This window comes from Amblyraja radiata, chromosome 1 (assembly GCF_010909765.2).
Source record: "Amblyraja radiata isolate CabotCenter1 chromosome 1, sAmbRad1.1.pri, whole genome shotgun sequence".
NCBI lineage: Eukaryota > Metazoa > Chordata > Chondrichthyes > Rajiformes > Rajidae > Amblyraja > Amblyraja radiata.
In genome coordinates this window covers 137715807-137743419 of record NC_045956.1, presented here as the reverse complement: position 1 = coordinate 137743419, position 27613 = coordinate 137715807, and the positions used below count along the sequence as shown (strand labels likewise).

Here is a 27613-nt window from a genome sequence, read left to right as displayed (position 1 = left end):
CTTTGCTACTCTTACCATATCTAAAGAAGCTTTTACTGTCCTTCTTTATATTCCTGGCCAGCTTCCCTTCGTACTTCATCTTTTCAGCCCGTATTGCCCGTATTGTTTCCTTCTGTTGTCCTATGAAAGTTTCCCAATCCTCTGGTTTCCGCCTACTCTTTGTTGTGTTATACATCTTTTCTTTTAGTTTTATCCTATCCCTAACTTCTCTTGTCAGCCACGGTTGCCTCCTACTCCCCTTAGAATCTTTCTTCCTTTTTGGAATGAAATGATCCTGCGTCTTCCGGATTATGCCCAGAAATTCCTGCCATTGCTGTTCCACCATCATTCCTGCTAGGATCCCTTTCCAGTCTACCTTGGCCAGCTTCCCTCTCATGCCTTCATAGTCCCCATTGTTCAACTGCATCACTGACACTTCCGATTTAACGTTCTCCTTCTCAAATTGCAGATTAAATCTAATCATGTTATGATCACTACCTCCAAGCGGTTCCTTTACCTCGAGTTCTCTTATCATATCTGGTTCATTGGACAACACTAGATCCAGAATTGCCTTTTCTCTGGTCGGCTCCATTACAAGCTGCTCTAAGAATCCATCTTGGAGGCATTCGACAAACTCTCTTTCTTGGGGTCCTGAACCAACATGATTTTCCCAGTCTACCTGCATATTGAAATCCCCCATCACCACATGCTTTGGCTGTTACTTACTAACTGACAGACAATAATTCAGTTTGAAGCAGATAAGTTTTAATTAGTGATTGCACAATTGTTCTAACTGGTGTGTGGAAGGTGTCAAAGGAAGTTAATGGTTTGCTTATTGAAAATAACTTGATTAAGTCAGGTCTGCACCAAGTCTGGATGGATTGAGGCAGGAAATTAGTAAAAAATCGAGGTTAGGTGTGGTGCTGAGAGGAGGTTCAGGCTCAAAATCAGCACAGTGCAGTTTGGGTAAGGTGGTTTAGTCATGGTCAGAAAGAGGTGGCACAAATGGAAGGATCATGGGGGCAGCCACAAATGTGCATTGCATTCACGTTAATGTCTTTCTGCAAGCTCTCTGTGGTGGTGCAGGAGAAGATGCACTTGCATAAAACACTGACGGATTGTGTAAAAACAAACTAGTGGAGCAACTTAGTGGGTCAGGTAGCATCTGTAGAGGGAAATGAACAAGTGGCATAGTGGGTCAGAACCCCTTCAGATTGATGGAGTTGAGGAAAGATAGCTGATGGAAAGAGGTGATGGGAAGGTGTGGGGTGAGAGTTAGTAGGTAATAGATGGATCCGAGTAAATAGATTGGCAGATGAATCAGGTAGGGGAGAGAAGGTGGAGATAGATCTCGAGATAGCAGGTTATAAGTGGAGAAGACAACCCTGCTGATGGTTGAATCTGACCAGTAAGGCGTGGAGTGAAACGTAGACCCAGAGGTAGGGATGGTGGGCAGAAGGAAACGGGGTGGATGGGTGGGAATGGAAGAAAAGTTGCGGACCTAGAGTAAGGAGGGGTAGGAGAGAAACAGATGGGAGAGAGGAAAGAAACTGTGTGATGAGAACAAGGAAATGGAAAGAAAGGTATGCATGAGTGGTGTATCTGAAATTGGAGAAATCAATGTTCATGTTATTAGGCTGTAGCTACCCAAACAGAAAGCAAGTGGTGTTTTTTTCCAATTTACATATGGCCTCACTCTGGCAATGGAGCATGTCAAGGACAGAATGGTTGGCGTGGGAAGGGGAATTGAAGTGACGAGCTATCAGGTGCTCCAGCTGGACCGGGAGAATAGAGCACATGTGTTGGACAAAGCAGTCCCCTAGTTTGGGCACCATATCTGAGGGAGGATGTGCTGGCGCTGGAGAGGGTCCAGAGGAGGTTTACGAGAATGAGTGGGTTAACATATGATGAGCTTTTTATGGCACTCGGCCTCTACTCGCTGGAGTTGAGAAGAATGAGGGCGGGACCTCATTGAAACACACAGAACAGTGGTAGGCCTGGATAGAGTGGATGTGGAGAGAATGTTTCCACTAGTGGAAGAGTCTAGGACCAGCGGTCATAGCCTCAGAATTAAAGGACATTTCTTTCGGAAGGAGATGAGGAGGGATTTCTTTAGTCAGAGGGTGGTGAATCTGTGGAATTCATTGCCACAGAAGGCTGTGGACGCCGTCACTTTAAGATTCATGATTAGTACGAGTGTCGGGGGTTATGGGGAGAAGGCAGGAGAATGGGTTTAAGAGGTTAAGATAGATCAGCCATGATTGAATGTCGGAGTAGTTGGTGGGCCAAATGGCCTAATTCTCCTCCTATCACATGAACATGAGTTTAGGCTTGGTTTCACCATTGTAAAGGAAGCCAAATCGAGAGCATCAGCTACAGCTAAAGAAGCACATCAACGTCTCTACTTCCTTAGAAAACTGAGGATGTTTTCCATTACTCTTACCAACTTCTACAGATGCACAGAAGAAGCATCTTATAGGGATGCATCACAGCATGGTTTGGGAACAGCTCTAGATCGCAATAAATTGCAGAGTTGTGGATGAAGCCCAGTCCATCACACAGACCATTCTCCCCACCGTCGACTCCATCTACACTTCACACTACCCTGGGAAAGTAGCCAACACAAGGACCCTTTTCACCTCGGTCACCCTGCCTAACTTGTCCAAGCCGATCAAGATATCTTATCTACGCTTGTCTCACATGCCCACATTTGGCCCATTCCCTCCCAAACTGTTCCTATCCATGTATCTGTCCAAATGCCTGTTAAATGTTAATATAGTACCTACCTCAACTACCTCCTCTAACATCTCAATCCATTTAGCTGCCGACTTCTGTGTGAAAAAGTTACCCCTCTAGTTCCTATTAAACTTTTCACCTCTCACCGTAAATCTACGTCCTCTAGTTCTTGATTCCCCTACTCTTGATAAAAGACTATGCATTCACCCTATCCATTCCCTTCATGATTTTATACACCTCTTATGAGATCTCACCTCAGCCTTCTGACCTCCAAGGAATAAAATCTTAGCCTGTCCAACTTCTCCCTATAGCTCTGACCCTCAAGTCCTGACACCATCCTCATGAATCTAAACATCATTGTGAATAATTTTGCAGCACTAGGCCCATTGCCCCACAGGTCATTGCATTCGGTGCACAAAAATATGATGACAGATTCTTCCTTTGTCATCTTGTAGGTATTGTTTTTCATTTTACTTACCACTCTCTGGATGTAAAAATGTCTCTCATTTCCCATTTTCAAATTATGCTTCCGGTTATTGACTGCTCTGCTCAGCAAAGTAATATACACCACAATTTAGTCTCACTAGGTTTCCTCCGCTTCAAAGAAATTCATAGTAGCTCATAGAAACATAGAAAATAGGTGCAGGAGGGGGCCATTCGGCCCTTCGAGCCAGCACTTTCATTCATTGTGATCCCGTCCCCAATCAATAACCTGTGCCTGCCTTCTCCCCATATCCCTTGATTCCACTAGCCCCTTGAGCTCTATCTAACTCTCTTAAATCCATCCAGTGACTTGGCCCTCTGTGGCAGGGAATTCCACAAATTCACAACTCTCTGGGTGAAAAAGTTTTTTCTCACCTCAGTCTTAAATGGCTTCCCATTTATTCTAAGACTGTGGCCCCTGGTTCTGGACTCGCCCAACATTGGGAACATTTTTCCTGCATCTAGCTTGTCCAGTCCTTTTATAATTTTATATGTTTCTATAAGATTCCCCTCATCCTTCTAAACTCCAGTGAATACACCCGAGTTTTTTCAGTCTTTCCTCATATGACATTCCCGCCATCCCAGGGATCAATTTCTTGAACCTACGCTGCACTGTCTCAAACACAAGGATGTCCTTCCACAAATTAGGAGACCAAAACTGGACACAATACTCCAGATGTGGTCTCACCAGAGACCGATACAACTGCAGAAGAACCTCTTTACTCCTATACTGAAATCCTCTTGTTATGAAGGCCAACATTCCATTAGCTTTCTTCACTGCCTGCTGTACCTGCACGCCAACTTACAGTGACTGGTGAACAAGGACGCCCAGGTCTCGCTGCACCTCCTCCTTGCTTAACCTAACCCCATTGAGATAATAATCTGCCCCCTTATTTTTGCCGCCAAAGTGGATAACCTCACAATTATCTATATTATACTGCATCTGCCCACTCACTCAACCTGTCCAGGTCACCGTGCAACCTCCTAACATCCTCTTCACAGTTCACACTGCCACCCAGCTTTGTGTCATCTGCAAACTTGCTAGTGTTGCTCCTAATTCCCTCTTTCAAATCATTAATATATATGGTAAACAGTTGCAGCCCCAACCCCGAGCCTTGCAGCACTCCACTCGTCACTGCCTGCCATTCTGAAAAGGACCCGTTCACTCCTACTCTTTGCTTCCTGTCTGCCAACCAATTTTCTATCCATGTCATCACCCTACACCCAATACCATGTGCTCTGATTTTAGTCACTAGTCTCCCGTGCGGGACCTTATCAAAGGCTTTCTGGAAGTCTAGATACACTACATCCACTGGCTCCCCTTCATCCATTTTACTTGTCACATCCTCAAAAAATTCCAGAAGATTAGTCAAGCATGATTTCCATTTCATAAATCCATGTTGACTTCGACTAATCCTTTTACTGCTAATCAAATGCCCCATTATTACCTCTTTAATAATTGAATCCAGCAACTTTCCCACCACCGAAGTCAGGCTAACTGGTCTGTAATTCCCCGTTTTCTCTCTCGCTCCTTTCTTGAAAAGTGGGATTACGTTAGCTATCCTCCAATCCACAGGAACTGATCCTGAATCGATCGAACATTGGAAAATAATCACCAATGCGTCCACTATTCCTAGAGCCACCTCCCTGAGCACCCTGGATGCAGTCCATCAGGCCCAGGGGATTTGTCATCCTTCAGTCCCATGAGCCTACCCAATACTATTTCTCGCCTAATTAAATTTTCTTTCAGTTCCTCTACCCCCTTAGGTCCTCTGTCCTCCAGTACATCTGGGAGATTGTTTGTGTCTTCCTTAGTGAAGACAGATCCGAAGTACCTATTCAACTCTTCTGCCATTTCCTTGTTGCCCATAATAATTTCACCTCTGTCTGCCTTCAAGGGACCCACATTTGACTTTGCTACTCTTTTTCCCTTAACATATCTAAAGAAGCTTTTACTGTCCTTCTTTATATTCCTGGTCAGCTTCCCTTCGTACTTGATCTTTTGAGCCCGTATTGCCCGTTTTGTTTCCTTCTGTTTCCTTATCCACTCTCTTGATTAGAACGGTGGTCAAGGGTAATGGGGAGAAGGCAGGAAAATGGGTTTAGGAGGCAGAGATCAGCCAGGATTGGCTGAGTGGACCTGATGAGTTGAATGGCTTAATTCTACGCCTATAATTGGTGAACTCTTCTCACAAGTGAAATGCTCTATTCCTAACAAAATGTTAAAATTGAATACATCTTCCCTGTTACGCGACCAGAACAATATGCAGTGGTACAAGCATTCTGATGTTGAGAATGAATTAAAAAAAAACTCAGGCTCTGGATATTGAAAGTGTGTACATTAAAAATACCAGAAAATGCAGTTTCACTTATTTTTATGGATGTTATTTGTTGGTGCAATCAATTTGACTTTTGAGCTGAATTTTTGAAAAGTGGTGTCCTCTATAGTATTGCCTAGCGTATTAATAAACTTAAAGCAGAAACACTGAAGTTCAACGGTAATGGCAGCTTAATGAAGATTAATGATGGTTTGGATTTATACTTTTCATGAAGTGCTTCACAGGATGTGCCTAATTAATATCGAGAGGTAAATGCATGGTTATGTCTGCTGTAAGCTTTTCTTACAGCAGTGTAATGTCAGAAAGTTATAATTGTAGACAATGCTGTCAAGAATCTTGGCAGTTCTGGGAAGTTATTATTTCTAATCAATAGGGCATAGGGAGGAGACGAGAAAATTTGAATTTCAGTCCTTCTATCTCTTTATATTCCCTTTCTCCACACATGCATTTAAACCTCAAACCTGTCTGATGGATCAACAACCTGAAACGTTAATTTGATTCTCTTTCCACAAATGCTGCTTCACCCTATTAACTTAAACAAATTGACTTTTAATTAAACAGACACATACAGGCAAAGCATAGAAGACTTTCTGGAGCGCTAGTATGGGTGTTGTGGGCTATCAGGACTGGTTTCCAGAGGGCTAGTATGGACATTGTGGGCAGAATGGATTCTTGGGCTGGCGGCTCAGTCACTCAAGCCTGTTGTGCTGTCAGCTCACTCACGGCTGGTGGGCTCGCAGTTGACTCACGGCTTTTCTTTAAAATTCCATTTCAAGCTGGGTGCAAGGCCACCAAATTCAAGTGCTGTTTCTTACCACCAAGCAGGGTGCAAGGCCACCAAATTCAAGTGCAGTTTCATACCACTTCAAGCAGGGTGCGAGGCCACCAAATTCAAGTGCAGTTTCATACCATTTCAAGCAGGGTGCAAGGTCACTAAAGACAGCGAGTCGTGACCTCTCCCACCTCCATCTTGCCGAGACTGAGCCACGCCCACACTTCTGGGTTTTATAGTCCTTCCCCCCCTCCCACCAGAAGGGGTGTGGCCTTCATGGCGTGATTGACAGGCGAGAGAATCTCAACATTTTTTAAACACTAATAACATTTATTTTTCATCGATGGGAAAAATCTTCAGCACCTGATGAGCGGAGGGGGACTTTGAGTAAGATGGCCAAAAATCACAGCCGTACGTGGTAGCGTTTTTTTCTAAAATTAATATAAAGCGCAAACAGGAAGTGGTCAAGGTTAGACTTTTAATTATATAGAAGGCAAGGCAGCTTTAATTAGGCAAGGCAACTTTAATTAGGCAAGGCAACTTTAAATTGGCAACACAGCTTTAGCATTTCCAAACCAAAGGCAACACAGCTTTAGCATTTCCAAACCAAAGGCAACACAGCTTTAGCATTTCCAAACCAAAGGCAACACAGCTTTAGCATTTCCAAACCAAAGGCAACAGCTTTTCCATTTCCAAACCAAAGGCAACACAGCTTTAGCATTTCCAAACTATATTTTCAAACCACATTAAGGGCACTGACAGGTCAGTAAAACCACTCACAGTTTAGTAGACATGTGTTCAGTGTTATTCACAGCTCAAACTGAGAGATGTGACCCTCTCGCTTCCCCATCTTGCAGAGACTGACTGAGGCACTCAACACTTCCGGGTATTATTGTCCCTCCGGAAGGGACCTGGCCTTCAGGAGAGAGAATCTCAACATTTTTGAAACACTAATAACTCTTTTATTTTTATCAATGGGAAAAATCCTCTTGTCCTGCGCAGTGGAGGGGGACTCTGAGTAAGAGTGGCAGCCGTGAGTGGCAGCGTTTTTTCTAAAATCAATATACAGAACAACAGGAAGTGGTCAAGATCAGACTTTTAATAATATATAGATGATAAATTGGGCAAATATTGACAGATGGAATTTAATCCTGACAAGTGCAAGGTGATGAATTTTTGGAAGTCAACCAGGGGTAGGACATCCATAATAAATATTAGGGTGCAAAGGAATGTTCATGGACAGCGAGACTAAGGGTGGCACAATGGCACAACGGTAGAGTTGCTGCTGTAAAACTCCAGAGAACCGGGTTTGATCCTGACGACGGGTGCTGTGGGGAGTTTGTAATTTTTCCCTGTGACTGCGTGGGTTTTCTCTGTGTGTGCCAATTTCCTCCCACATTCCACAGATGTGTAGTTTGTAGGTTAATTGGCTTCTGGAAATTGTCCCCAGTGTGTAGAATCAAACTAGTGTACGGGGTGATAGATACAAAATACTGGAGTAACTCAGCGGGTCAGGAAAAAGAATAGGTGATGGTGATCGTTGGTTATCGCAGACTTGGTGGGACAAAGGGCCTGTTTTCACGCTGTGTTTTCACGCTGTGTCTCACACAGGTTCATAGGGTGGTATAGTAGACACGTTTGCCTTCATTGGTTGGGGCAGGGAAAATATAAGAGTTGAAGTTATGTTGTAACTCTCAATGAAGTGTATGAAATCCCTGCAGGCTAGTTTGGATGCAGGAAGGATATACCTGATGCTGTGTTAGTCTGGAATTGGGGCCCACAGCCTGAGGAAGTGGTGTAAGACTCAAATGAGGAGAAATGTCTTTACCCCCAAAGAGTGGTAAACCATGTGATTCTGTAAAATTGAAGGCAGTTGAAATTTATTCAAGAAGTTATAGATCGTTTGGAAGGATGTTTAACTTCCCTTACCAGGTAGGGCAGGTAGAACTATTTCCTCACAGAGCCAGAGACCTGTGTTTGTTTCTTGCCACGGGTGCTGGCTGTGTGGACTTTGCATGTTCTCTGTGACTGCTTGGGTTTCCTTCGGGTTTAGTTCTAGTTTTAACGATACACTGTGGAAGCAGGCTCTTCAGCCCATTGAGTCCACGTCGACCAATACACTAGTTAATTTCTAGACACCAGGGGCTATTGATGGTCGACTTGGACCGAAGGGCATGTTTCCATGCTGTATCTTTCCATTCAATTCTATTCAATTAGATTTAATTCAAGGAATGTGCATAGAAACACAATTTGGTGTTAAAACCAAACAAGGGTGGTATTAACGTTGAGAAAATATTCAATGTGCTGTCCATGCTTAGCGAGGATTGGAAATAAAATTAGTCCAATATAAACATTGATAACTCTGCGCATTCAAAGGTACAGGTAATGCCACGGCGCAATAAAGAGTGGCGGCTGTGTAATGCAATCTACACATCTCAGAGCAAGATCCATGATACAATGCTATTGTGACTCCCACTTTACTGATTACAAGATAAATAACTGGACCAGTTAATTATAAATCGGCAAACCAATAGGGTTCAATTAAATGATGAACTCTAGCAAACATTCTGGGGACCTGTTGATAATGGACGCTGGAGTTCTGCAGTCGTCTGATAAGCAGTTATTTGTCACTGCTTTGCTCCTAGTTTTTTATTGCTTAAAGTTGTTCAAAATGATTAATTGAAATTAACTTTCCAATTTTTTGTAGAATATTTTGTTTGTAAGCTAACTGATTTTAGTTTGCTTTTCTTAAAGCTTACCAAAGCACATCGTCAAGGTCACATGGTGAAGGTTGATTGGTTGGACCGGCTTACTTTTCGAGAGATAGAGATGATAAATGAGGTAAGCTGGCTGGAGTTTTACTCCTGTGAATTAACTTTTAGCTTCCTTTTTTCCAGTACCTGCTAAATAATGTTTCCATCCTAAATCCTCCTGCTTTTTTATTGTGTCAACGTAATAGTAGCATAACTTCTTAGTGTATTTTTATTTTGGTTAGTTGACCTTTGCTACATCGTGCATCCCGTTTCTGTTGCAGAGTGAAAAGAGAAGCTCTAATTTTATGTATCTCATGGTTGAATTTCCACGTGTTAAATCTGAAGACAAAGAATACGGTATTGTTTATTATGAGAAGGTTTGTCATTTTCCAATGCTATTTTGGTACAGGTAATTTTGTAGTACTTAAACATGCAGTAAATAAACATGCCAGAATTAATTTTGTGGTTTTTATTTTAAATTAAGACTTGAATGTAATTGTTTCTTTGTGATAAGATTACATTTTTAGTAAACTTAGGTGAGATAGTTCACTGATTTTACCCAAGTTCTAATCCTAAACAGTTTTCGTTTCACATTCTAGTTATTTGAATAGAACTTGATTTATCGCATTCTTGGTTTTCTTTAAAGTTGTAACATTTAATGCCTTAACTTGAGTGAATTCTGTATGTGAAATTGGTTCTAAATGAGAAAGACATCCATGTTAATGGGGGTGAAGAGGTTGCATTCCTGGAAAACAATCTGCATTGCAATTTTCCAAAAATGCAAAGCCATGTCATTGTGCATGCATCAAGGAACACAAGTTAAAAAAAATTAATCTTGTTTATTTATTTTTTCACATACTTTCTGTCAGAGTGAATTTTATTAAATATCTCAAATTTTTCAGTTGTGATGTCTGAACTCTAAGGGCCAATTTCTGTTTCTCGCAACTCAATAGTTGCCCGTGTCCAGTTTACATTTGCAATTCCAATGGACTTCTTAACAATTTCAAACTATGTTGAGGGTTATTTCAAGCACTTATTACTGAAAAAGATACTTGTTTTCTTTTTAAGTAAGTGTACTTTAATTTGTGTATTCTTTAAGCCGTCTTTGTTCTCTGAAGAAACAGTCCTACTTCCTGTTTCTGGCCGAAGTATGAAATGTCTCACATAGATAACATTGATAATGTTAGAAGATATTTGGCTTTAGATCATTTCTACCAACAAAATGAATAGATCACTTATTGTGTCTCTTATGTGCAAATTTAACCAGGATGGTGATGAATCATCTGCAAATTTAACAAGTTCTGATATTGTCAAAGTGCCAGATCCTCAAATGTCAATGGTATGTACAACTTAAAATTACATTTGGTGTTTTCCCCAAAACATTATGTGCTGCCCTTTCTTTTGGTTAAAAATGTTCAAATGGTTTTGATACGATACGATAATTCTTTATTCATCCCAGGAGCGAAATTGGTCTGCCAATTGGTCTGCCAACAGTCATAAACATGAAAAAAGACACATAAAGCATGAAATTAAAGTGATGTGAAAAGTCCAGGATTGGGGATGCGGTGCATTCAGAAATTATTCAGACCCCTCCACTTTTTCCACATTTTGTTACGTTACAGCCCTATTCTCAAATGGATTAAATTCTTTTTTTTTTATCATCAATCTACACACAATACTCCATAATAAAAAAGCGAAAACAGGTGTTTAGAAAATGTTATATAGTAATTATAAAGAAATAACTGAAATGTCACATTTATATCAGTATTCAGACCCTTTACTTAGTACTTTGTTGAGGCACCTTTGGCAGCGATTACAGCCTCAAGTCTTCTTGGGTATGACGCTACAAGCTTGGCACATCTGTACTTGGGTAATTTCTCCCATTCTTTTCTGCAGATCCTCTCAAGCTCTGTCAGGTTGGATGGGAAGCGTCGGTGCACAGCTATTTTCAGGTCCCTCCAGTGATGTTCGATCGGGTTCAATTCCGGGCTCTGGCTGGGCCACTCAAGGACATTCACAGACTTGTCGCAAAGCCACTCCTGTGTTTGTCTTGGCTGTGTGCTTAGGGTCGTTGTTCTGTTGGAAGGTGAACATCCGCCCCAGTCTGAGGTCCAGAATGCTCTGGAAGGTTTTTCTCATGGATCTCTCTGTTCTTTGCTCCGTTCATCTTTCCCTCGATCCTCACTAGTCTCCCAGTTCCTGCTGCTGAAAAACATTCCCACAATATGATGTTGACACCACCATGCTTCACCTTAGCTATGGTATTGGCCAGGTCATGAGCTGGTTTCCTCCAGACATGACGCTTGGCATTCATGACGCTTGGCATTAATCAGACCAGAGAATCTTTTTTCTCATGCCTTTTGGCAAACTCCAAGCGGGCTGTCATGTGCCTTTTGCTGAGGAATGCCTTCCGTCTGGCCACTCTACCATAAAGGCCTGATTGGTGGAGTGCTGCAGATATAGTTGTCCTTCTGGAAGGTTCTCCCATCTCCACAGTGGAACTCTGGAGCTCTGTGTCAGAGTGACCATCGGGTTCTTGGTCACCTCCCTGACCAAGGCCCTTCTCCTCCAATTGCTCAGTTTGGCCAGGCGGCCAGCTCTATCAAGAGTCCTGGTGGTTCCAAAATTCTTCCATGTAAGAATGACGGAGGCCACTGTGCTCTTAGGGACCTGCAATGTTGCAGAAATTGTTTTATACCCTTCCCCAATCTGTGTCTCGCCAAAATCCTGTCTCGGAGGTCTACGGAAATCCATCTGTCTTTATGGCTTAGTTTTTGTCCTGACATGAACTGTCAACTGCGGGACCTTATATAGACAGGGGTGTGCCTTTCCAAATCATGTCCAATCAATTTAATTTATCACTGGTGGACTCCAATCAAGTTGTAGAAACATCTCAAGGATAATCAATGGAAACAGGATGCACCTCAGCTCAATTTTGAGTGTCATAGCAAAGGGTCTGAATACTTATTTAAATGTGATATTTCAATTATATCTTTTTAATTACTTTGCAAAATTTTCTAAACACCTGTTTTCACTTTTTTTTATTATGGGGTATTGTGTGTAGATTGATGATGAAAAAATGAATTTTATCCATTTTAGAATAAGGCTGTAACGTAACAAAACGTAACAGGTTAAAACTCCTGTGAGTAATAGATCACTGTCCCTTCTTACACAGTGCCTCAGCGTTCCTGGGCCAGTCCAGTTTACTGTCCAGGTAAACTCCAAGGTACTTGTACTCCCGGGTAAACTGCACATCCCCACCCTTGATGGAGACAGGGGACAGGTGTGTTCCTCTCCTTCTAAAGTCCACCACTAACTCCTTAGTCTTGTCGGTGTTCAGCTGCAGGTGATTCAGCCGCACCACTCAACAAAGTTGTTGACTACACCTCTGTATTGTGCCTTTCAATGAGATCACTTCTCATAATATAAAATGTAAGAGAATTTAGGCTCCCAGAATGCTTTGTTTCTCCTTTTTGAACAAATGGGTGTGTGGAATATTGCGTGCAGTTCTGGTCGCCCCATTACAAGAAAGATGTGGAGGCTTTGGAGTGGTTGCAGAGGAGGTTTTTCTGAATGCTACTTGAATTAGGGGGTTTCAGCTACAGGGAGAGGTTGGATGGACGTTTTCTCTGGAACGTCAGAATTTGAGGGGAGACTTGAAAGAAGTATATAAAATTATGAGAAGCATAGAGAGGGTAGACAGTTAGAAACATTTTTTCTAAGGTGGAAATGTCCAACACTAGAGGGCATATCTATAAGGTGAGAGCGGGAAAGTTTCATGGAAGTAAGTAAGTAAGTAAGTAAGTTTATTGGCCAAATATTCACATACAAGGAATTTGCCTTGGTGCTCCGCCCACAAGTAACAACATGACATACAGTGACAGTTACGAATGACTCAGTGTGTGTGATAAGTATTTTACGCAGAGAGTGGTGGGGGCCTGGAATGCATTGCCAGGGGTGGTGGTACAGGCAGATGCAATAGTGGTGTTTGAGAGGCTTTTAGATAGGCAGGTATGTTCCTCTCCTCCTAAAGTCCACCACTAACTCCTTAGTCTTATCGGTGTTGAGCTGCAGGTGATTCAGCCCACACCACTCAACAGAGTCGTTGACTACACCTCTGTGTTCAGCTTCCCTCCCCTCATTGATGCAGCCCACAATTGCAGTCATCCGAAAACTTCTGCAGGTGGCAGGAGTCCGAATTGTATCTGAAGTCTGAGGTGTAGATGGTGAATAGGAAGGGAGAGAGGACAGACCCTATGGGGGGCCCTGTGCTGCTCACTACCACGTCCGAGACACAGTTCTGTAGTCTTACATACTGTAGTTGTCCAGTCAGGTAGTTGGTGATCCTAGGACACCAATGGAGCATCCACCCGCATCTTTTTCAGTTTGCTCCCTAGCAGTGCAGGTGTTAAAAGCACTGGAGAAGTTAAAAAACATGACTCACAGTGCTGAGCCCTGTCAATAGACAATAGGTACAGGAGTAGGCCATTCAGCCCTTCGAGCCAGCACCGCCATTCAATGTGATCATGGCTGATCATCCCCAATCAGTACCCCGTTCCTGCCTTCTCCCCATATCCCCTGACTCCGCTATTTTTACGAGCCCTATCTAGCTCTCTCTTGAAAGCATCCAGAGAACCTGCCTCCACCGCCCTCTGAGGCAGAGAATTCCACAGACTCTGTCACAATCACTGATGCAATTTACCGAACATGATCATTGTCGTGTGTTTTGGTGCCATCTTTTTACTTCATACTAATCGGAATATAAGACTTGAAGCCACCCTCCCATTCAGTAATATCAAGACTAATTCTATGCCTTGGGTCCAACATTTTTACCTCTACTCCCTGCTTTGCACCTCTCAATCGACCCTCACTACTCGTTCTCATATCCTCATTTTTTTCTCAGCCTCGAAAAATCAATTAATTTTATCATCTAAACCCTCCTGAAATAGTAAAATGGTTAGGAATTGCAAGACCATCACCTTATTTTAGTCTGAAATGAACAAAATCTCATGCTGATACTGTTCCATGTAGTTCTAATTTCTTCAGCCAGAGGGAGCCGAATCTCAGCATCTTCACTCTCAGTCACTGCTCTGGAAAAACAAACAAGCCTGTTCATTCTTTCTTCAAATGAAAATCCCCCCATTTCAGCAAGAAAGAAGTGAATCGGTACTGCAAAAAATTTAAAGTTGTCTGTTGTGGAGCACACAAATCACTCATACAGTCACTAACCTACGGGAAGTTTTTGCATGAGGAATGCTTTTCTGTAGGTGATTTTAGATATTTTATGTTTTTGATGCATTTTTTAATTAAATTCATCGTACATCTGACTTGTGATTGCCCTTCTTGTCTTGGGCATGTTTTGTTCTGATGATGTCCAAGTTACTGTTCATTTCCTTTTATTAACATCTCAATTTGTTGATCAAAACAGTTCACATGAAGTTCATGAAGGCTTAAATAGTTAAATGCATAATACTTGTTTCTTCATGGTTTGTTTTAAATATATTCTTTTAATAGGAAAATTTAGTAGAAAGTAAGCATCATAAACTTGCTCGAAGCTTAAGAAGTGGACCTTCTGATCATGATCTGAAGCCAAATGCTGCTACACGCGATCAACTTAATGTGAGTACAAATTGAAAACCTTCTCTGAAAAGATATCAACGAGCGTTTTCCTTATAAATATAATTTTAAAATTTGCTTTTTATATTTATGAATTCCACTCAAAAGCATTTCTATCATTGTAACTAATTTATCTTACTGTTTCTTACATTTATCAACTGGAGTCAGCCTAAGTCCATCTGGGTGGGGTAGAATTACCGTATTTCCCGGCAATGAAGACGCTATTTTTTACCCAAAAATAAGGCCCGAAAATTTACCTGCGTCTTGAAGGCCGAAGGTTAGGTTGTTAGCCAAGTCTTAGACTTGTGGGCCACAGTCTTAGAATAAAGGGGAAGCCATTTAAGACTGAGGTGAGAAAAAACTTTTTCACCCAGAGAGTTGTGAATTTGTGGAATTCTCTGCCACAGAGGGCAGTGGAGGCCAAATCACTGGGTGGATTTAAGAGAGAGTTAGATAGAGCTCTAGGGGCTAGTGGAGTCAAGGGATATGGGGAGAAGGCAGGCACGGGTTATTGTTTGGGGACGATCAGCCATGATCGCAATGAATGGCAGTGCTGGCTCGAAGGGCCGAATGGCCTCCTCCTGTACCTATTTTCTATGTTTCTATGTTTAAGAACGATTGACTTGGCTATCCCTCAGTACAGCAACATCAAGAACAATGTTGCTGTACCCTGGGATAGCCAAGTCTATCCCTCATTGCTGGCATCTGATGGGAATCAGCTGTAAAATGGGAAGCGGCTGTAAAAGGACAGCGCGGCTGTGGGGGGAGAGTTCCTTTCACAGCGTGTGGGGAATCTGGCCAAGGTCAGCATGGGCAGGAGCATTGAGAAGGAGGGAGTCGGGGATCATGCCATCAAGTAGCTCGGGTGGCTGCGAGCGGCCACCGGGACTGAACAGCGGAACCGGCCTCCACCTCAGCGCCTTCCGCTGGCCCGCTCACCTCTGGCAGTGATCTCTGTCTGAACGCCTCTCTCATGCCGCTCGCCAGCCTCGTTAGCCGCTTCCCGCAAATCCTTAAATTCCGACTGCCGCCGGGGAGGGAAGTAGCTCGGGTGGCTGTGAGCGGCCGCCGGGATCGGACAGCGGAACTGGCTGCCACCTCAGCTCCTTCTGCCGACCCGGGGATGCTGTCCAGTCTCGGCGGCCACACCCGATTTGGCACTACTGATCCTTATGTTTGAATTTCCTAGTTCCTTAGCATTCCCGTTTTCCCCACTATCTCTCCACCTGCCGTTATCCTACACCCCTCACCCATTCAGTCATTCAGAATGGAGGAGATCTGGAAGCCTTGACCAAGTTGAATTGTCACTTTCTTTATTTTTATTTTTTATTTCTTTGAGCGTGAGAAATTCTATGTCCCGCCAGCCGTTCTTCAAAACTTAGCAACTCAAAATGGGGGTGCGTCTTCGACGCAGGTGCGTCTTCATTGCTGGGAAATATGGCCGCTAAAGCTTTGACCAGCAAAACAAAGAAATGTTTTAAATGACTTTTAAGGTAAACCTAAGGTCTCAAAAATTAATAAATACTCTAGATAATATGGTGTTACAGAAAACTACAGTCGATTAACTGATGTACAACACTGCAAAATATTGTGCAATACTATGACATTTCTAATGACTTTCTAATAGCTTTATCCCATCACTGTACCTCCATTTCCGACTTTGATTCTGAACGCAACTCATGACACAGATCACTTGTAATGAGGGTTGCTGTCCGTACAGGTGATTCCTCCCTGTCCACAACATCCCTGTAAGCTCGCTTTACTCTCAAAATGTATTGATTTTTAACACCAGTTGATTTATTTTGTAATTGTTTTTGCCGACTTCAGTCAGGTCCTGTCTTGACAGGGATATTGGTAGAAATGGAAATGGAAGTTGGAAGATCATGCAGTAACATGTTAATGCAAAGACAGTAATTTCAGTCGCTATAATGTCCAAAGTGAAAGAGTAGGTTTTCCCGTATGCAAATATATTATGGTAATTTTTGTTTTCTCCCTGGTAAGACATTTGACAATGAGAATGGCTCGGATTTACTTCATACATTTAATAAGATAGCTGACTCATAATAACATACTTACTAATCACTATTTGTACAATAATTTTTCCAGATTATTTTAAATTATCCTCCTACTAAATTGTTGTCGTCTGAAGAACAAGATCTCGTTTGGAAATTTAGGTACTATCTCACCAATCAAGAGAAGGTCAGTATTTTTTTTTAATAATGAATCTGATAATGCATTAGATCCAGAAGTTTTTATTTCTTGTAAATTCATGATTTCAATTCAAAGAAGCATAATTAACTGATTTTACTGTAAATGCAGTGACTTGGAAAACAGCAAACTGTTTTCAGTTGTAGGGCAAAGATAGGCAGAAAATGCTGGAGTAACAGCGTGATGTTTCGGGTTGAGACCCTTCTTCAGACTGATGTCAGGGGAATGGGTGGTACATAGATAAGGAAGTGTAAGGTGTGAAAACAGGACAAAGGGAATGGCGACCATGGAAAATGTAGAATAGATCATTGTTAGCTGGCAGAAGGTGACAACAAAGCAGAGATAAAATGTAGTCGGACACAGGAAGACTGGCTGGAGAACTGGGGAGGAGGAGGGATGGAGAGAGAGGGAAAGCAAAGGTTCCTTGAAGTTAGAGAGGTCAATGTTCATACTGCTGGCCAAGCAAAATATGAGGTGCTGTTCTCCAATTTGCACTGAGCCTCCCTCTGATGATGGAGGAGGCCCAGGACAGAAAGGTCAGTGTGGGAATGGGAGGGGGAGTTAAAGTGTTTAGCAACCGGGAGATCAGGTAGGTTTTAGGCAGGCTGAGCGGAGGTGTTCAGCAAAATGATCGTTGCGCCTGTGCTTGGACTCGCCGATATATAGTTCACACCTGGAACAGCGGATACTGTAGATGAGGAGATCCAAGTAATAATAATAATAATGGATGGGATTTATATAGCGCCTTTCTAATACTCAAGGCGCTTTACATCGCATTATTCATTCACTCCTCAGTCACACTCGATGGTGGTAAGCTACTTCTGTAGCCACAGCTGCCCTGGGGCAGACTGACGGAAGCGTGGCTGCCAATCTGCGCCTACAGCCCCTCCGACCACCACCAATCACTCACACACATTCACACACAGTAAACCTCTGCCTCACCTGAAAAGACTGTTGGGGTTCTTGGACGGGGTTGAGGGGGGTGATATAGGGACAGGTGTTGCATCTCCTGCGGTTGCATGGGAAAGTACCTGGGGAGGGGGAAGTTTGGGTGGGAAGGGACGAGTTGGCCGGGGAGTTGCGGAGGGAACATTGGATGATTGAACACATTTCTATTTTTTTTGAGCAACACCTTGCAATTTCCAAAAAAAATGTGCTCCAAAAACAAATTGGCTTCATGAAGCAAAGGCAGTAGTAAAAAAATATTCTCTAGACTGGAAGCCTGTGACTCGAGGGGGACGATGGGCAGCCGGAAGTCATTGTGGACATTGGCACAAATTACGTGGTTAGGAAAAGGGATGAGGCCCTGCAAAATGAATATATGGAGTTAGGCAGATGATTCAAAAACAGGGTGGTAATCTCCAAATTACTCCTGGTGCCACGTACTAGTGAGGGTAGGAATAGGAAGACAGGACAGATGAATGTGTGGCTCAGGGGTTGGTGCAGGAGGCAGAGATTCATATTTTTAGGCCTTTGGCATCTCTTCTGCGGCAGAGGTGACCTGTACAAGAGGGACTGGTTGCATATGAACTGGAGGGGGACCAATATCTGTGTCGGAGGTTCACTAGTGCTACTTGGGAGGGTTTAATTGGGAGGAGTGATGAGAAGGTAGAGGTTAGGACAGTAAGTCGCAAAGAAAGGACAGGCAGGGAGAGGTGAAGGAATATGGTGACGCTGATGGGCTGAAGCTTGTTTATTTTAATACAAGATGCATTGTGGAAAAAGCAGATAAACCTAGAGCTTAGATTGAAGTTTGGGATTATGATGTTGTGGTCATTGCAGAAAGATGGTTGTGAGAAGAACATAAAATACTAAAGGACCTAGCCTTAATGTGAGAAGGGCAAAGATTAAAGGAATTTGCAGGACAATTTTTTTTACACAGAAGGCGGTGAGTGCCTGGAAGGCGTTGCTAGGTATGGTTGTTGAGGCAGATACAATGGTGACATTTAAGAGACTTTTGGCTAGACCTATGGATGTGAAGGGAATGGAGGAATATGAATTAGGTAAGAAGGTACACAAAATTGCTGGGGAAACTCAGCGGGTGCAGCAGCATCTATGGAGCGAAGGAAATAGGCGACGTTTCGGGCCGAAACCCTTCTTCAGACTGATGGGGGGTGGGGGAAAGAAAGAAGGAAAAGGGGAGGAGGAGGAGGAGCCCGAGGGCGGGCGGATGGGAGGGTGGGAGGAGACAGCTAGAGGGTTAAGGAAGGGGAGGAGACAGCAAGGGCTAGCCAAATTGGGAGAATTCAATGTTAATGCCATAAGGACGCAAGGTCCCCAGACGGAATATGAGGTGCTGTTCCTCCAATTTCCGCTGTTGCTCACTCTGGCAATGGAGGAGACCCAGGACAGAGAGGTCGGATTGGGAATGGGAGGGGGAGTTGAAGTGCTGAGCCACCGGGAGGTCAGGTAGGTTATTCCGGACTGAGCGGAGGTGTTCGGCGAAACGATCGCCCAACCTACGCTTGGTCTCACCGATGTAAATCAGCTGACATCTAGAGCAGCGGATGCAGTAGATGAGGTTGGAGGAGATACAGGTGAACCTTTGTCGCACCTGGAACGACTGCTTGGGACCTTGGATGGAGTCGAGGGGGGAGGTGAAGGGACAGGTGTTGCATTTCTTGCGGTTGCATGAATTAGGTAAGAGATGGTCTTGGCATTATATTCAGCACAGACGTTGTGGGCCGAAGGGCCTGTTCTTATGCTGTACTGTTCTATGTTCTATGACTAGCCTTGTACCTATGGATACAATCCTGAGAGCATAACTGTTTGTCATCAATATCAATGATTTGGATAAGAATTTATGTGTTGATTAGTAAGTTTGCAGATGACAGTGAAATAGGTGGTATCATAGACACTGGAGATGGTAATCTAGAATTACAGCGGGATGTTATCACCTGGGCAACTGGATGAAACAATGGCAAATAAAGTTTAATGCAGATAAATGTAAGGTGTAACATTATGTGAAGGCAAACCAGGACTGGTTCCTCACAGTGAATAGGGGTGTCATGTGGAGTGTTATAGAGTAGCAGTACCTCAGAGTATGGGCACGCAATTTCCTGAAAATAATGTCACGATTAGATAGTGTGTTGAAGAAGACTTTTGGCATGTCGGCTTTCATCTGTTGGGAAAACGAGTATTGAAATTGGAACTACAAGGAATTGCAGATGCTGGAATCTTGATTAAAAACCAAAATGCTGGAGTAACTCAGCGGGTCAGGCAGCAATGCTGGTGGGCATGGATAAGCAATGTTTCAGATTGGGATGCTTTTTCAGAGAATGTTGCCAGGAATTGAACTTGCGGTACAGGTGAAGGTTGGCAGGCTAGGACTTTATTCCTTGAAGTGCAGGAGACAATTGGGTAATATGAAGATGGATAAAGTCATGAGGGGAATAGATAGAATGATTGCAGAGTATTTTCCCCATTGTTGAGGAATCAAGAACCAGAGGGCGTAGGTTTAAGGTATGAGAGGAAAGATTTAATAGAAACCTAGGGGGCAAATTTTTCCACACACAGGATGGTGGATATAATAAATGAGCTGCCAGAGAAAGTGATTGAGGCAGGTGCAATAATAACATTTAAACACATTTGGACAGGTACACAGATAGGAAAGGTTTAGATGGATATGGGCCAAACACTGGTAAATAGGGAATAGGCAACGTTTCGGGCCGAAACATTGCCTATTTCCTTCGCTCCATAGATGCTGCCGCAGCCGCTGCGTTTCTCCAGCACTTTTGTCGACCTTCGATTTTCCAGCATCTGCAGTTCCTTCTTAAACACTGGTAAATAAGACTTGTTTAGATGGAATATCTTGATCAACATGGATGAATTGGTCTGAAGGGCCAGTTTCTGTGTTGTATGACTCTGACTCCAAATATGAAGTACTATCTTTGTGATTAATGACAAATTATTCAAAACTGCCTTGTATAAACAACATGTTAAAGAAGGAACTGCAGATGCTGGAAAATCAAAGGTAGACAAAAATGCTGGAGAAACTCAGCGGGTGAGGCAGCATCTTTGGAGTGAAGGAAGTAGACGACGTTTCGGGTCGAGGCCCTTCATCTGACTGATGTATAAACAACATAATTACATGCATCTCTGTTCTCTAGGCTTTGACTAAATTTTTGAAGTGTGTAAACTGGGACTTGGCTCAAGAAGCGAAGCAAGCCCTGGAATTGCTAGGAAAGTGGAAGCCAATGGATGTGGAGGATGGTCTTGAGTTGCTTTCCTCGCAATTTACGAATCCAACTGTAAGGCGATATGCTGTTGCTCGGTTGCAACAAGCTGATGATGAGGTAAGCATATTGCTTAATTATGCAGAAAGCTTGAATATTGGATACATTGTAAATCTAAATTGTCAGAACTTGGTGCACTGTTAGTACTGAGTGAAGCTTTGGAGCTTTTGATTAAATGTATTAAAAATGTATTGAAAATTTATGAAAACCGTATTTGAAATTCTAGCTGCTAATCTCATATTTTATATTTCAGTTATCTAAAATTCACTTTGCAAATGGGCTTTCTTAAATAAATCATTAAATCTTAAAAAAATTAAGCTAGGGAAACTGAACCATTCATTATTACTAGGCTGTGTTGTCTCTTAGAAACTCAGCAATAGCAGTATTGGCAACCACATTGGACCAGGTTGGAGCTGGTAGGTGAAGTTTCCAGAAAATATGATTTTCTATGTCCCTATCTTGGACAATAAGGATGACCTCAGTTTTCTGTCACATTACCAGTGTAATTTTTAAGAGCAAGTTGTTTCGCATGGATGATGGTGATTAATATTTTGTTTATTGTACAATTGGTCTGTTTGTCCAAGATATGGTAATCCTAATGAACAGAATGTCCACTTGGAAATCATTGTGGTGCTATTTTGCATTTGCTGCAGAAAATGAGTCACATTTAAAATTAAGTTTCTTAAAGAAAAGTTTGATCAGAATTTAACTGGTGATCTGATGGATTAAGGCACCACCATATAAGGGGGGGGGGGCGGGTCAGGAAGAAGGATCCTAAATTTTTAAAATGCTATTTTTTGCAGTGCAAAGCACTTTTGAAAGAGCTTTGAGCTTTCAGAATTGCTCTCTGTAAATCTGGTTTTCACTGTCAGATGTTTTCCACTTAATATGCACATAATGCAAGATGGCTAAAATGGAGGAAACTAAAGATCTTGGGAAAATAAGATCTAATTCTGCAAGAGGTATCACTTGACCATTGCTGCATATTAATCATTGGTCTAAACTGAGTCAGGTTCTTTGTAAATTGGAAGGTTCAAAATGATTCTGCTTACTCAAGCTTGCCAATAAATTAAGAAGCAGCTAACATGCTGGATGTTATCCAAAATATTGGAGAGGAATCAAGACCAGAAACAGTATTGTTGTAAATCTCCAGGAAATGTTCTTAAAAATATACAAAATAAAAGCAGCAATTACCCTTTGAACCTGCTCTGTCGTTCAATAATTTATGGCTGGACACCTGCTGAGATCTGTTTCCCCATGCAATTGCTGTTCCGATATCCGTGGTTCACTCTTATTTCTAAAAATCGTAACATAAACCGATCTTCAAACTAGACAACATCTGAATGTCTACCTCCTTCTGGGATAATGCATTCAAAAGCATTTGGGTGAAGAAATTAGATTTTAGATTCTCTGGTAGGGTTATATTCTTCTCACATTTACCCTAAGTTTCAGAATTTTGTGTTTTTCAATGGGATCACCTACTTTTCTTATACTTTAAAGAATGAATATCTTTAAAAAAAAAAAATTTCTCCCAAGATAATTGAAATTAGGTATCAGTTATTGAATCTTAGTTGAACTTGCTATACGACATTTGACTTGTTAAGACTATTAACTAGGAATTGATATTTAAATTCAACTTCATTATTATGCTTGTATTAGTAATGTTTTAATTAATTTATTGGCATATAGCACAAGTTAAGAGCATGGAATATTTTGTAGAATTACTCTTTATTTCAGTTGCGTAAATATTTTCTGCTACTCATGCTTTTCTTATTTTCTTAAACTGAATTCCTGAAATCTCTCAATGTTTCGTAGGATTTGCTCATGTACTTGCTTCAGCTTGTTCAGGCTCTCAAATATGAAAACTTCAACGATATAAAAGTTGGATTAGAACCAAACCGAATAGGTAGCAGTCAAACTGCCATGTCAGAAAGTATGTCAGGTTCATTAGCAGGGACTTCAGAAATGGAGAGGTAAGAGCATTTTGTCTTGCACTTTTGATATAGTTGAAGATTTCAATGAAGAAAGAATCAAGTGTGTTTATTTGTCATTTGCACCAGATATAAAACGGAATAATGAAATTCTTATTTACAGCAGCTTTAGACAATAGACAATAGGTCAATGTGATCATGGCTGATCATCCACAATCAGTACCCCGTTCCTGCCTTCTCCCCATATCCCCCGACTCCACTATCTTTAAGAACCCTATCTAGCCCTCTTGAAAGAATCCAGAGAACCGGCCTCTACCGCCCTCTGAGGCCGAGAATTCCACAGACTCACAACTTTCAGCTTGAAAAAGTGTTTGCTCACCTCCGTTCTAAATGGCTTACCATTCTTAAACTGTGGCCCCTGGTTCTCGACTCCCCCAACATCAGGAACATGTTTCCTGCCTCTAGCGTGTCTAAACCCTTAATAATGTTATATATTTCAATAAGGTCCCCTCTCATTCTTCTAAATTCCAGAGTGTACAAACCCAGCCGCTCCATTCCCTCGGTATATGACCGTACCGCCATCCCGGGAATTAACCTTGTGAACCTACGCTGCACTTCCTCAATAGCAAGAATGTCCTTCCTCAAATTTGGAGACCAAAACTGCACATTCCATGTGTGACCACTCCAGGTGTGGTCTCACTAAGGCCCTGTACAACTGCCGAAGGACCTCTTTGCTCCTATACTCAATTCCTCTTGTTATGAAGGCCAACATGCCATTCGCTTTCTTCACTGCCTGCTGTACCTGCATGCTTACTTTCATTGGCTGATGATCAAGGACCCCCAGATCCCAATGTATTTCCCCTTTTCCCAACTTGACACCATTTATATAGTAATCTGCCTTCCTGTTTTTGCTACCAAAGTGGATAACCTCAGATTTATTCACATTAAACTGCATCTGCCATGTATCTGCCCACTCACCCAACCTGTCCAAATCACCCAGCATTCTCATAGCATCATCCTCACAGTTCACACTGCCACGCAGCTTTGTGTCATCTGCAAATTTGCTAATGTTACTTGTAATCCCTTCATCTAAATCATTGATGTATATTGTAAATAGCTGCGGTCCCAGCACCGAGCCTGGCGGTACCCCACTAGTCACTCCCTACCATTCTGAAAGGGTCCTATGTGGGACCTTATCAAATGCTTTCTGAAAGTCCAGGTATACTACATCCACTGGCTCTCCCTTGTCCATTTTCCTAGGTACATCCTCAAAAAATTCCAAAAGATTAATCAAGCATGATTTCCCCTTCGTAAATCCATGCTGACTCGGACCAATCCTGTTACTGCTATCCAAATGTGCCGCTATTTCATCTTGTATGATTGACTGCAGCATCTTCCCCACCACCGATGTCAGGCTAACTGGTCTATAATTCCCTGTTTTCTCTCTCCCGCCTTTCTTACGGGCATTGTTGACACATTAGATACATTTTGCTTTAATTTCAAGTTAAGGCCATTATCTGTGGATACACAAGGAACTGTAGATACAGAAAACTGGAATGAACGCAAAGTAACTCAATGGGTCAGACTCTTCTTTTCACTGGTTTCAAATATCCTAGCAACAACTTGTGCATAACCTCTGCACCTTCTCTATTGCAATCACATATGTCCTGTAATGTGTTGATCAGAAAATTAAGACCGTATTCTTCAATTTAAGTGTTTTGGGTAAATGCTCTTAAATATCAAGTTTGTGTTTGTCATATGCATGTGAACTGGAACAGTGAAATTCTTATTTGCTGCATCTTTGCCAGCACCTTAAATACACCAGTAATAACAATAAATACACAATAAATTATCAGTTCTTCTAAGTAAACCAGACCGTGATAGTGCAATCTGGGTGCAAAGACCTACGCTAAGCTAAGTGCTGAGGTATGGTTGTGGTTCCAGAGCCTGATAGTTGATGTGAATAAGCTGTATTTGAACTTGGGCTAACGGTTCTCAAGCTCCTGTATCACCTTCCCAATGGTAGCAGGAAGATGAGAGCGTGACCAGGATAGTGCGAGTCTTTGATGATATTATCTGCCTTCTTGAGGTAGCACTTTCCATGGATTCCTTTTGTAGGGAAGTCAGTCCTGTTGATGAACCGGACAATGTTCACCACTTTCTGCAGCCTCCTTCATTCCAGGACACTTGAATTATCGAACCAAGCCATGATGCAGGATCAGAATGTTCTCAACCATACACGTATAGAAATTCAATAGAGTATTCAAATGACATGCCAAATCTTAAGCTTCTTATGAAGCAAAGGTGTTGAGTTTTCTTTGTAATTAGGATCATCAAAGATGTGTATGCTCCGCACGGGAGACTGGTGACTAAAATTGGAGCACATGGTATTGGGGGTAGGGTGTTGACATGGATAGAAAATTGGTTGGCAGACCGGAAGCAAAGAGTAGGAGTGAACGGGTCCTTTTCAGAATGGCAGGCAGTGGCGAGTGGAGTGCCGCAAGGCTCAGTGTTGGGGCCGCAACTGTTTACCATATATATTAATGATTCGGAAGAGGGAATTAGGAGCAACACTAGCAATTTTGCGGATGACACAAAGCTGGGTGGCAGTGTGAACTGTGAAGAGGGTGTTAGGAGGTTGCAGGGTGACCTGGACAGGTTGAGTGAGTGGGCAGATGCGTGGCAGATGCTGTATAATATCGATAAATGTGAGGTTATCCACATTGGCGGCAAAAACAAGGGGGCAGATTATTATCTCAATGGGGTTAGGTTAGGTAAGGGGGAGGTGCAGCGTACACCGGTCACTGAAAGTTGGCTTACAGGTACAGCAGGCAGTGAAGAAAGCTAATGCAATGTTGGCCTTCATAACAAGAGGATTTCAGTATAGGAGTAAAGAGGTTCTTCTGCAGTTGTATAGGGCTCTTGTGAGACCACATCTGGAGTATTGTGTACAGTTTTGGTCTCCTAATTTGAGGAAGGACATCCTTGTGAATGAGGCAGTGCAGCGTAGGTTCACGAGATTGATCCCTGGGATGGCGGGACTGTCATATGAGGAAAGATTGAAAAGACTAGGCTTGTCTTCACTGGAGTTTAGAAGGATGAGGGGGAATCTTATAGAAACATATAAAATTATAAAAGGACTGAACAAGCTAGATGCATGAAAATGTTCCCAATGTTGGGCGAGGCCAGAACCAGGGCCACAGTCATAAAAGGGAGGTCATTTAAGACTGAGGTGAGAAAAAACTTTTTCACCCAGAGAGTTGTGAATTTATGGAATTCCCTGCCACAGAGGGCAGTGGAGGCCAAGTCACTGGATGGATTTAAGAGAGAGTTAGATAGAGTTCTAGGGGCTAGTGGAGTCAAGGGATATTGGGAGCAGGCAGGCACGGGTTATTGATAGGGGACAATCAGCCATGATCCCAATTAATGGCGGTGCTGACTCGAAGGGCCGAATGGCCTCCTCCTGCGCATGTTTTCTATGTTTCTATAGTAATTGTATGTGGTTCCACCAACTCGTCTGGTAGTGTTTTCTAGATATCAAACACCCATAGTGTGAAAAAATTAACGCTCAGATTGCTATTAAAACTCCTGCCTCTTCCTTTGACCTATGCAAACTTGTTTTTGATACTCTTGCCATAATATATATATTTCCAGCCAAACCTTTATGTTCTTGTATTTTATGCCAATTTGAAATGGGATATTTTGCAATAAATGTCTCGATATTTGTTACCTACTGTTGGAACACAAGACCTGTTTCATCTAAATATAATAAAATCCTATCCACATTTGACTAGAATGTCAATAATAAGAAACAGGAATATTATTTCAGAATTATGACTACCTCGATTATCTTGCCTTCTTTAAGCCGATGTCAGGTAGCCTTTACTCATAAATTATTCTCAGTGGTTTTTCTTAATTATAATCTTTAATAATATTGTGTTGGATACCCATAAATGTGTAGTCAGACACAGCTCCATCATCTATGAATTTGCTGACCTTATCACTGTTTGTTAGATGAATAATGGTTAAAGATGAGTCAGAGTACAGGAGGTAAATCGATAATCTGAATGTTGCATGAACAACAATTTTGCTCTTAACGTTAGCAAGGTTTAAGGGCATGTCCCACTGCGGGGACTTAATTGGTGAGTTTAGAAGAGTTTGCAGGGGACTTCGGCCCCCTCTCCCTACTATCCTACTGGCCAATATTCAGTCTCTTGAAAATAAAGTGGAGGACTTAAGGGCAAGGTTGCTTTATCAAAGGGAGCTGAGGGAATGCTCTGTGTTCTGTTTCACAGAGACATGGCTCACCCCCAGCTCCCCAGACTCAGTGGTCTAGCCTGAAGGTTTCTCCATCCATCGCATGGACCGTACACTGGCATCTGGGAAAGGGAGAGGAGACGGCATCTGTCTCATGGTCAATTCTGCATGGTGCTCAGACGTGGCAGACCTGTCCAACTCCTGCTCTGCACACCTCGAACATCTCAAGTCAAGTCAAGTCACATTTATTTATATAGCACATTTTAAAAAACAACTCTCGTTGGCCAAAGTGCTTTACATTTGT

The 27613-nt window shown here is 42.3% G+C and overlaps 1 protein-coding gene across 1 annotated transcript in view; it reads left to right on the top strand.

The window, feature by feature from the left end:
• Positions 1 to 27613, top strand: part of pik3c3 (phosphatidylinositol 3-kinase catalytic subunit type 3) — a 122648-nt gene that overhangs the window by 39000 nt on the left and 56035 nt on the right. Inside the window, exons 5-11 of the mRNA XM_033037537.1 lie at positions 9064 to 9150; positions 9344 to 9439; positions 10330 to 10401; positions 14577 to 14681; positions 16785 to 16877; positions 20996 to 21181; positions 22937 to 23094. Coding sequence (XP_032893428.1) covers positions 9064 to 9150; positions 9344 to 9439; positions 10330 to 10401; positions 14577 to 14681; positions 16785 to 16877; positions 20996 to 21181; positions 22937 to 23094 — 797 coding nt within the window. The remainder of the gene's footprint in view (positions 1 to 9063; positions 9151 to 9343; positions 9440 to 10329; positions 10402 to 14576; positions 14682 to 16784; positions 16878 to 20995; positions 21182 to 22936; positions 23095 to 27613) is intronic.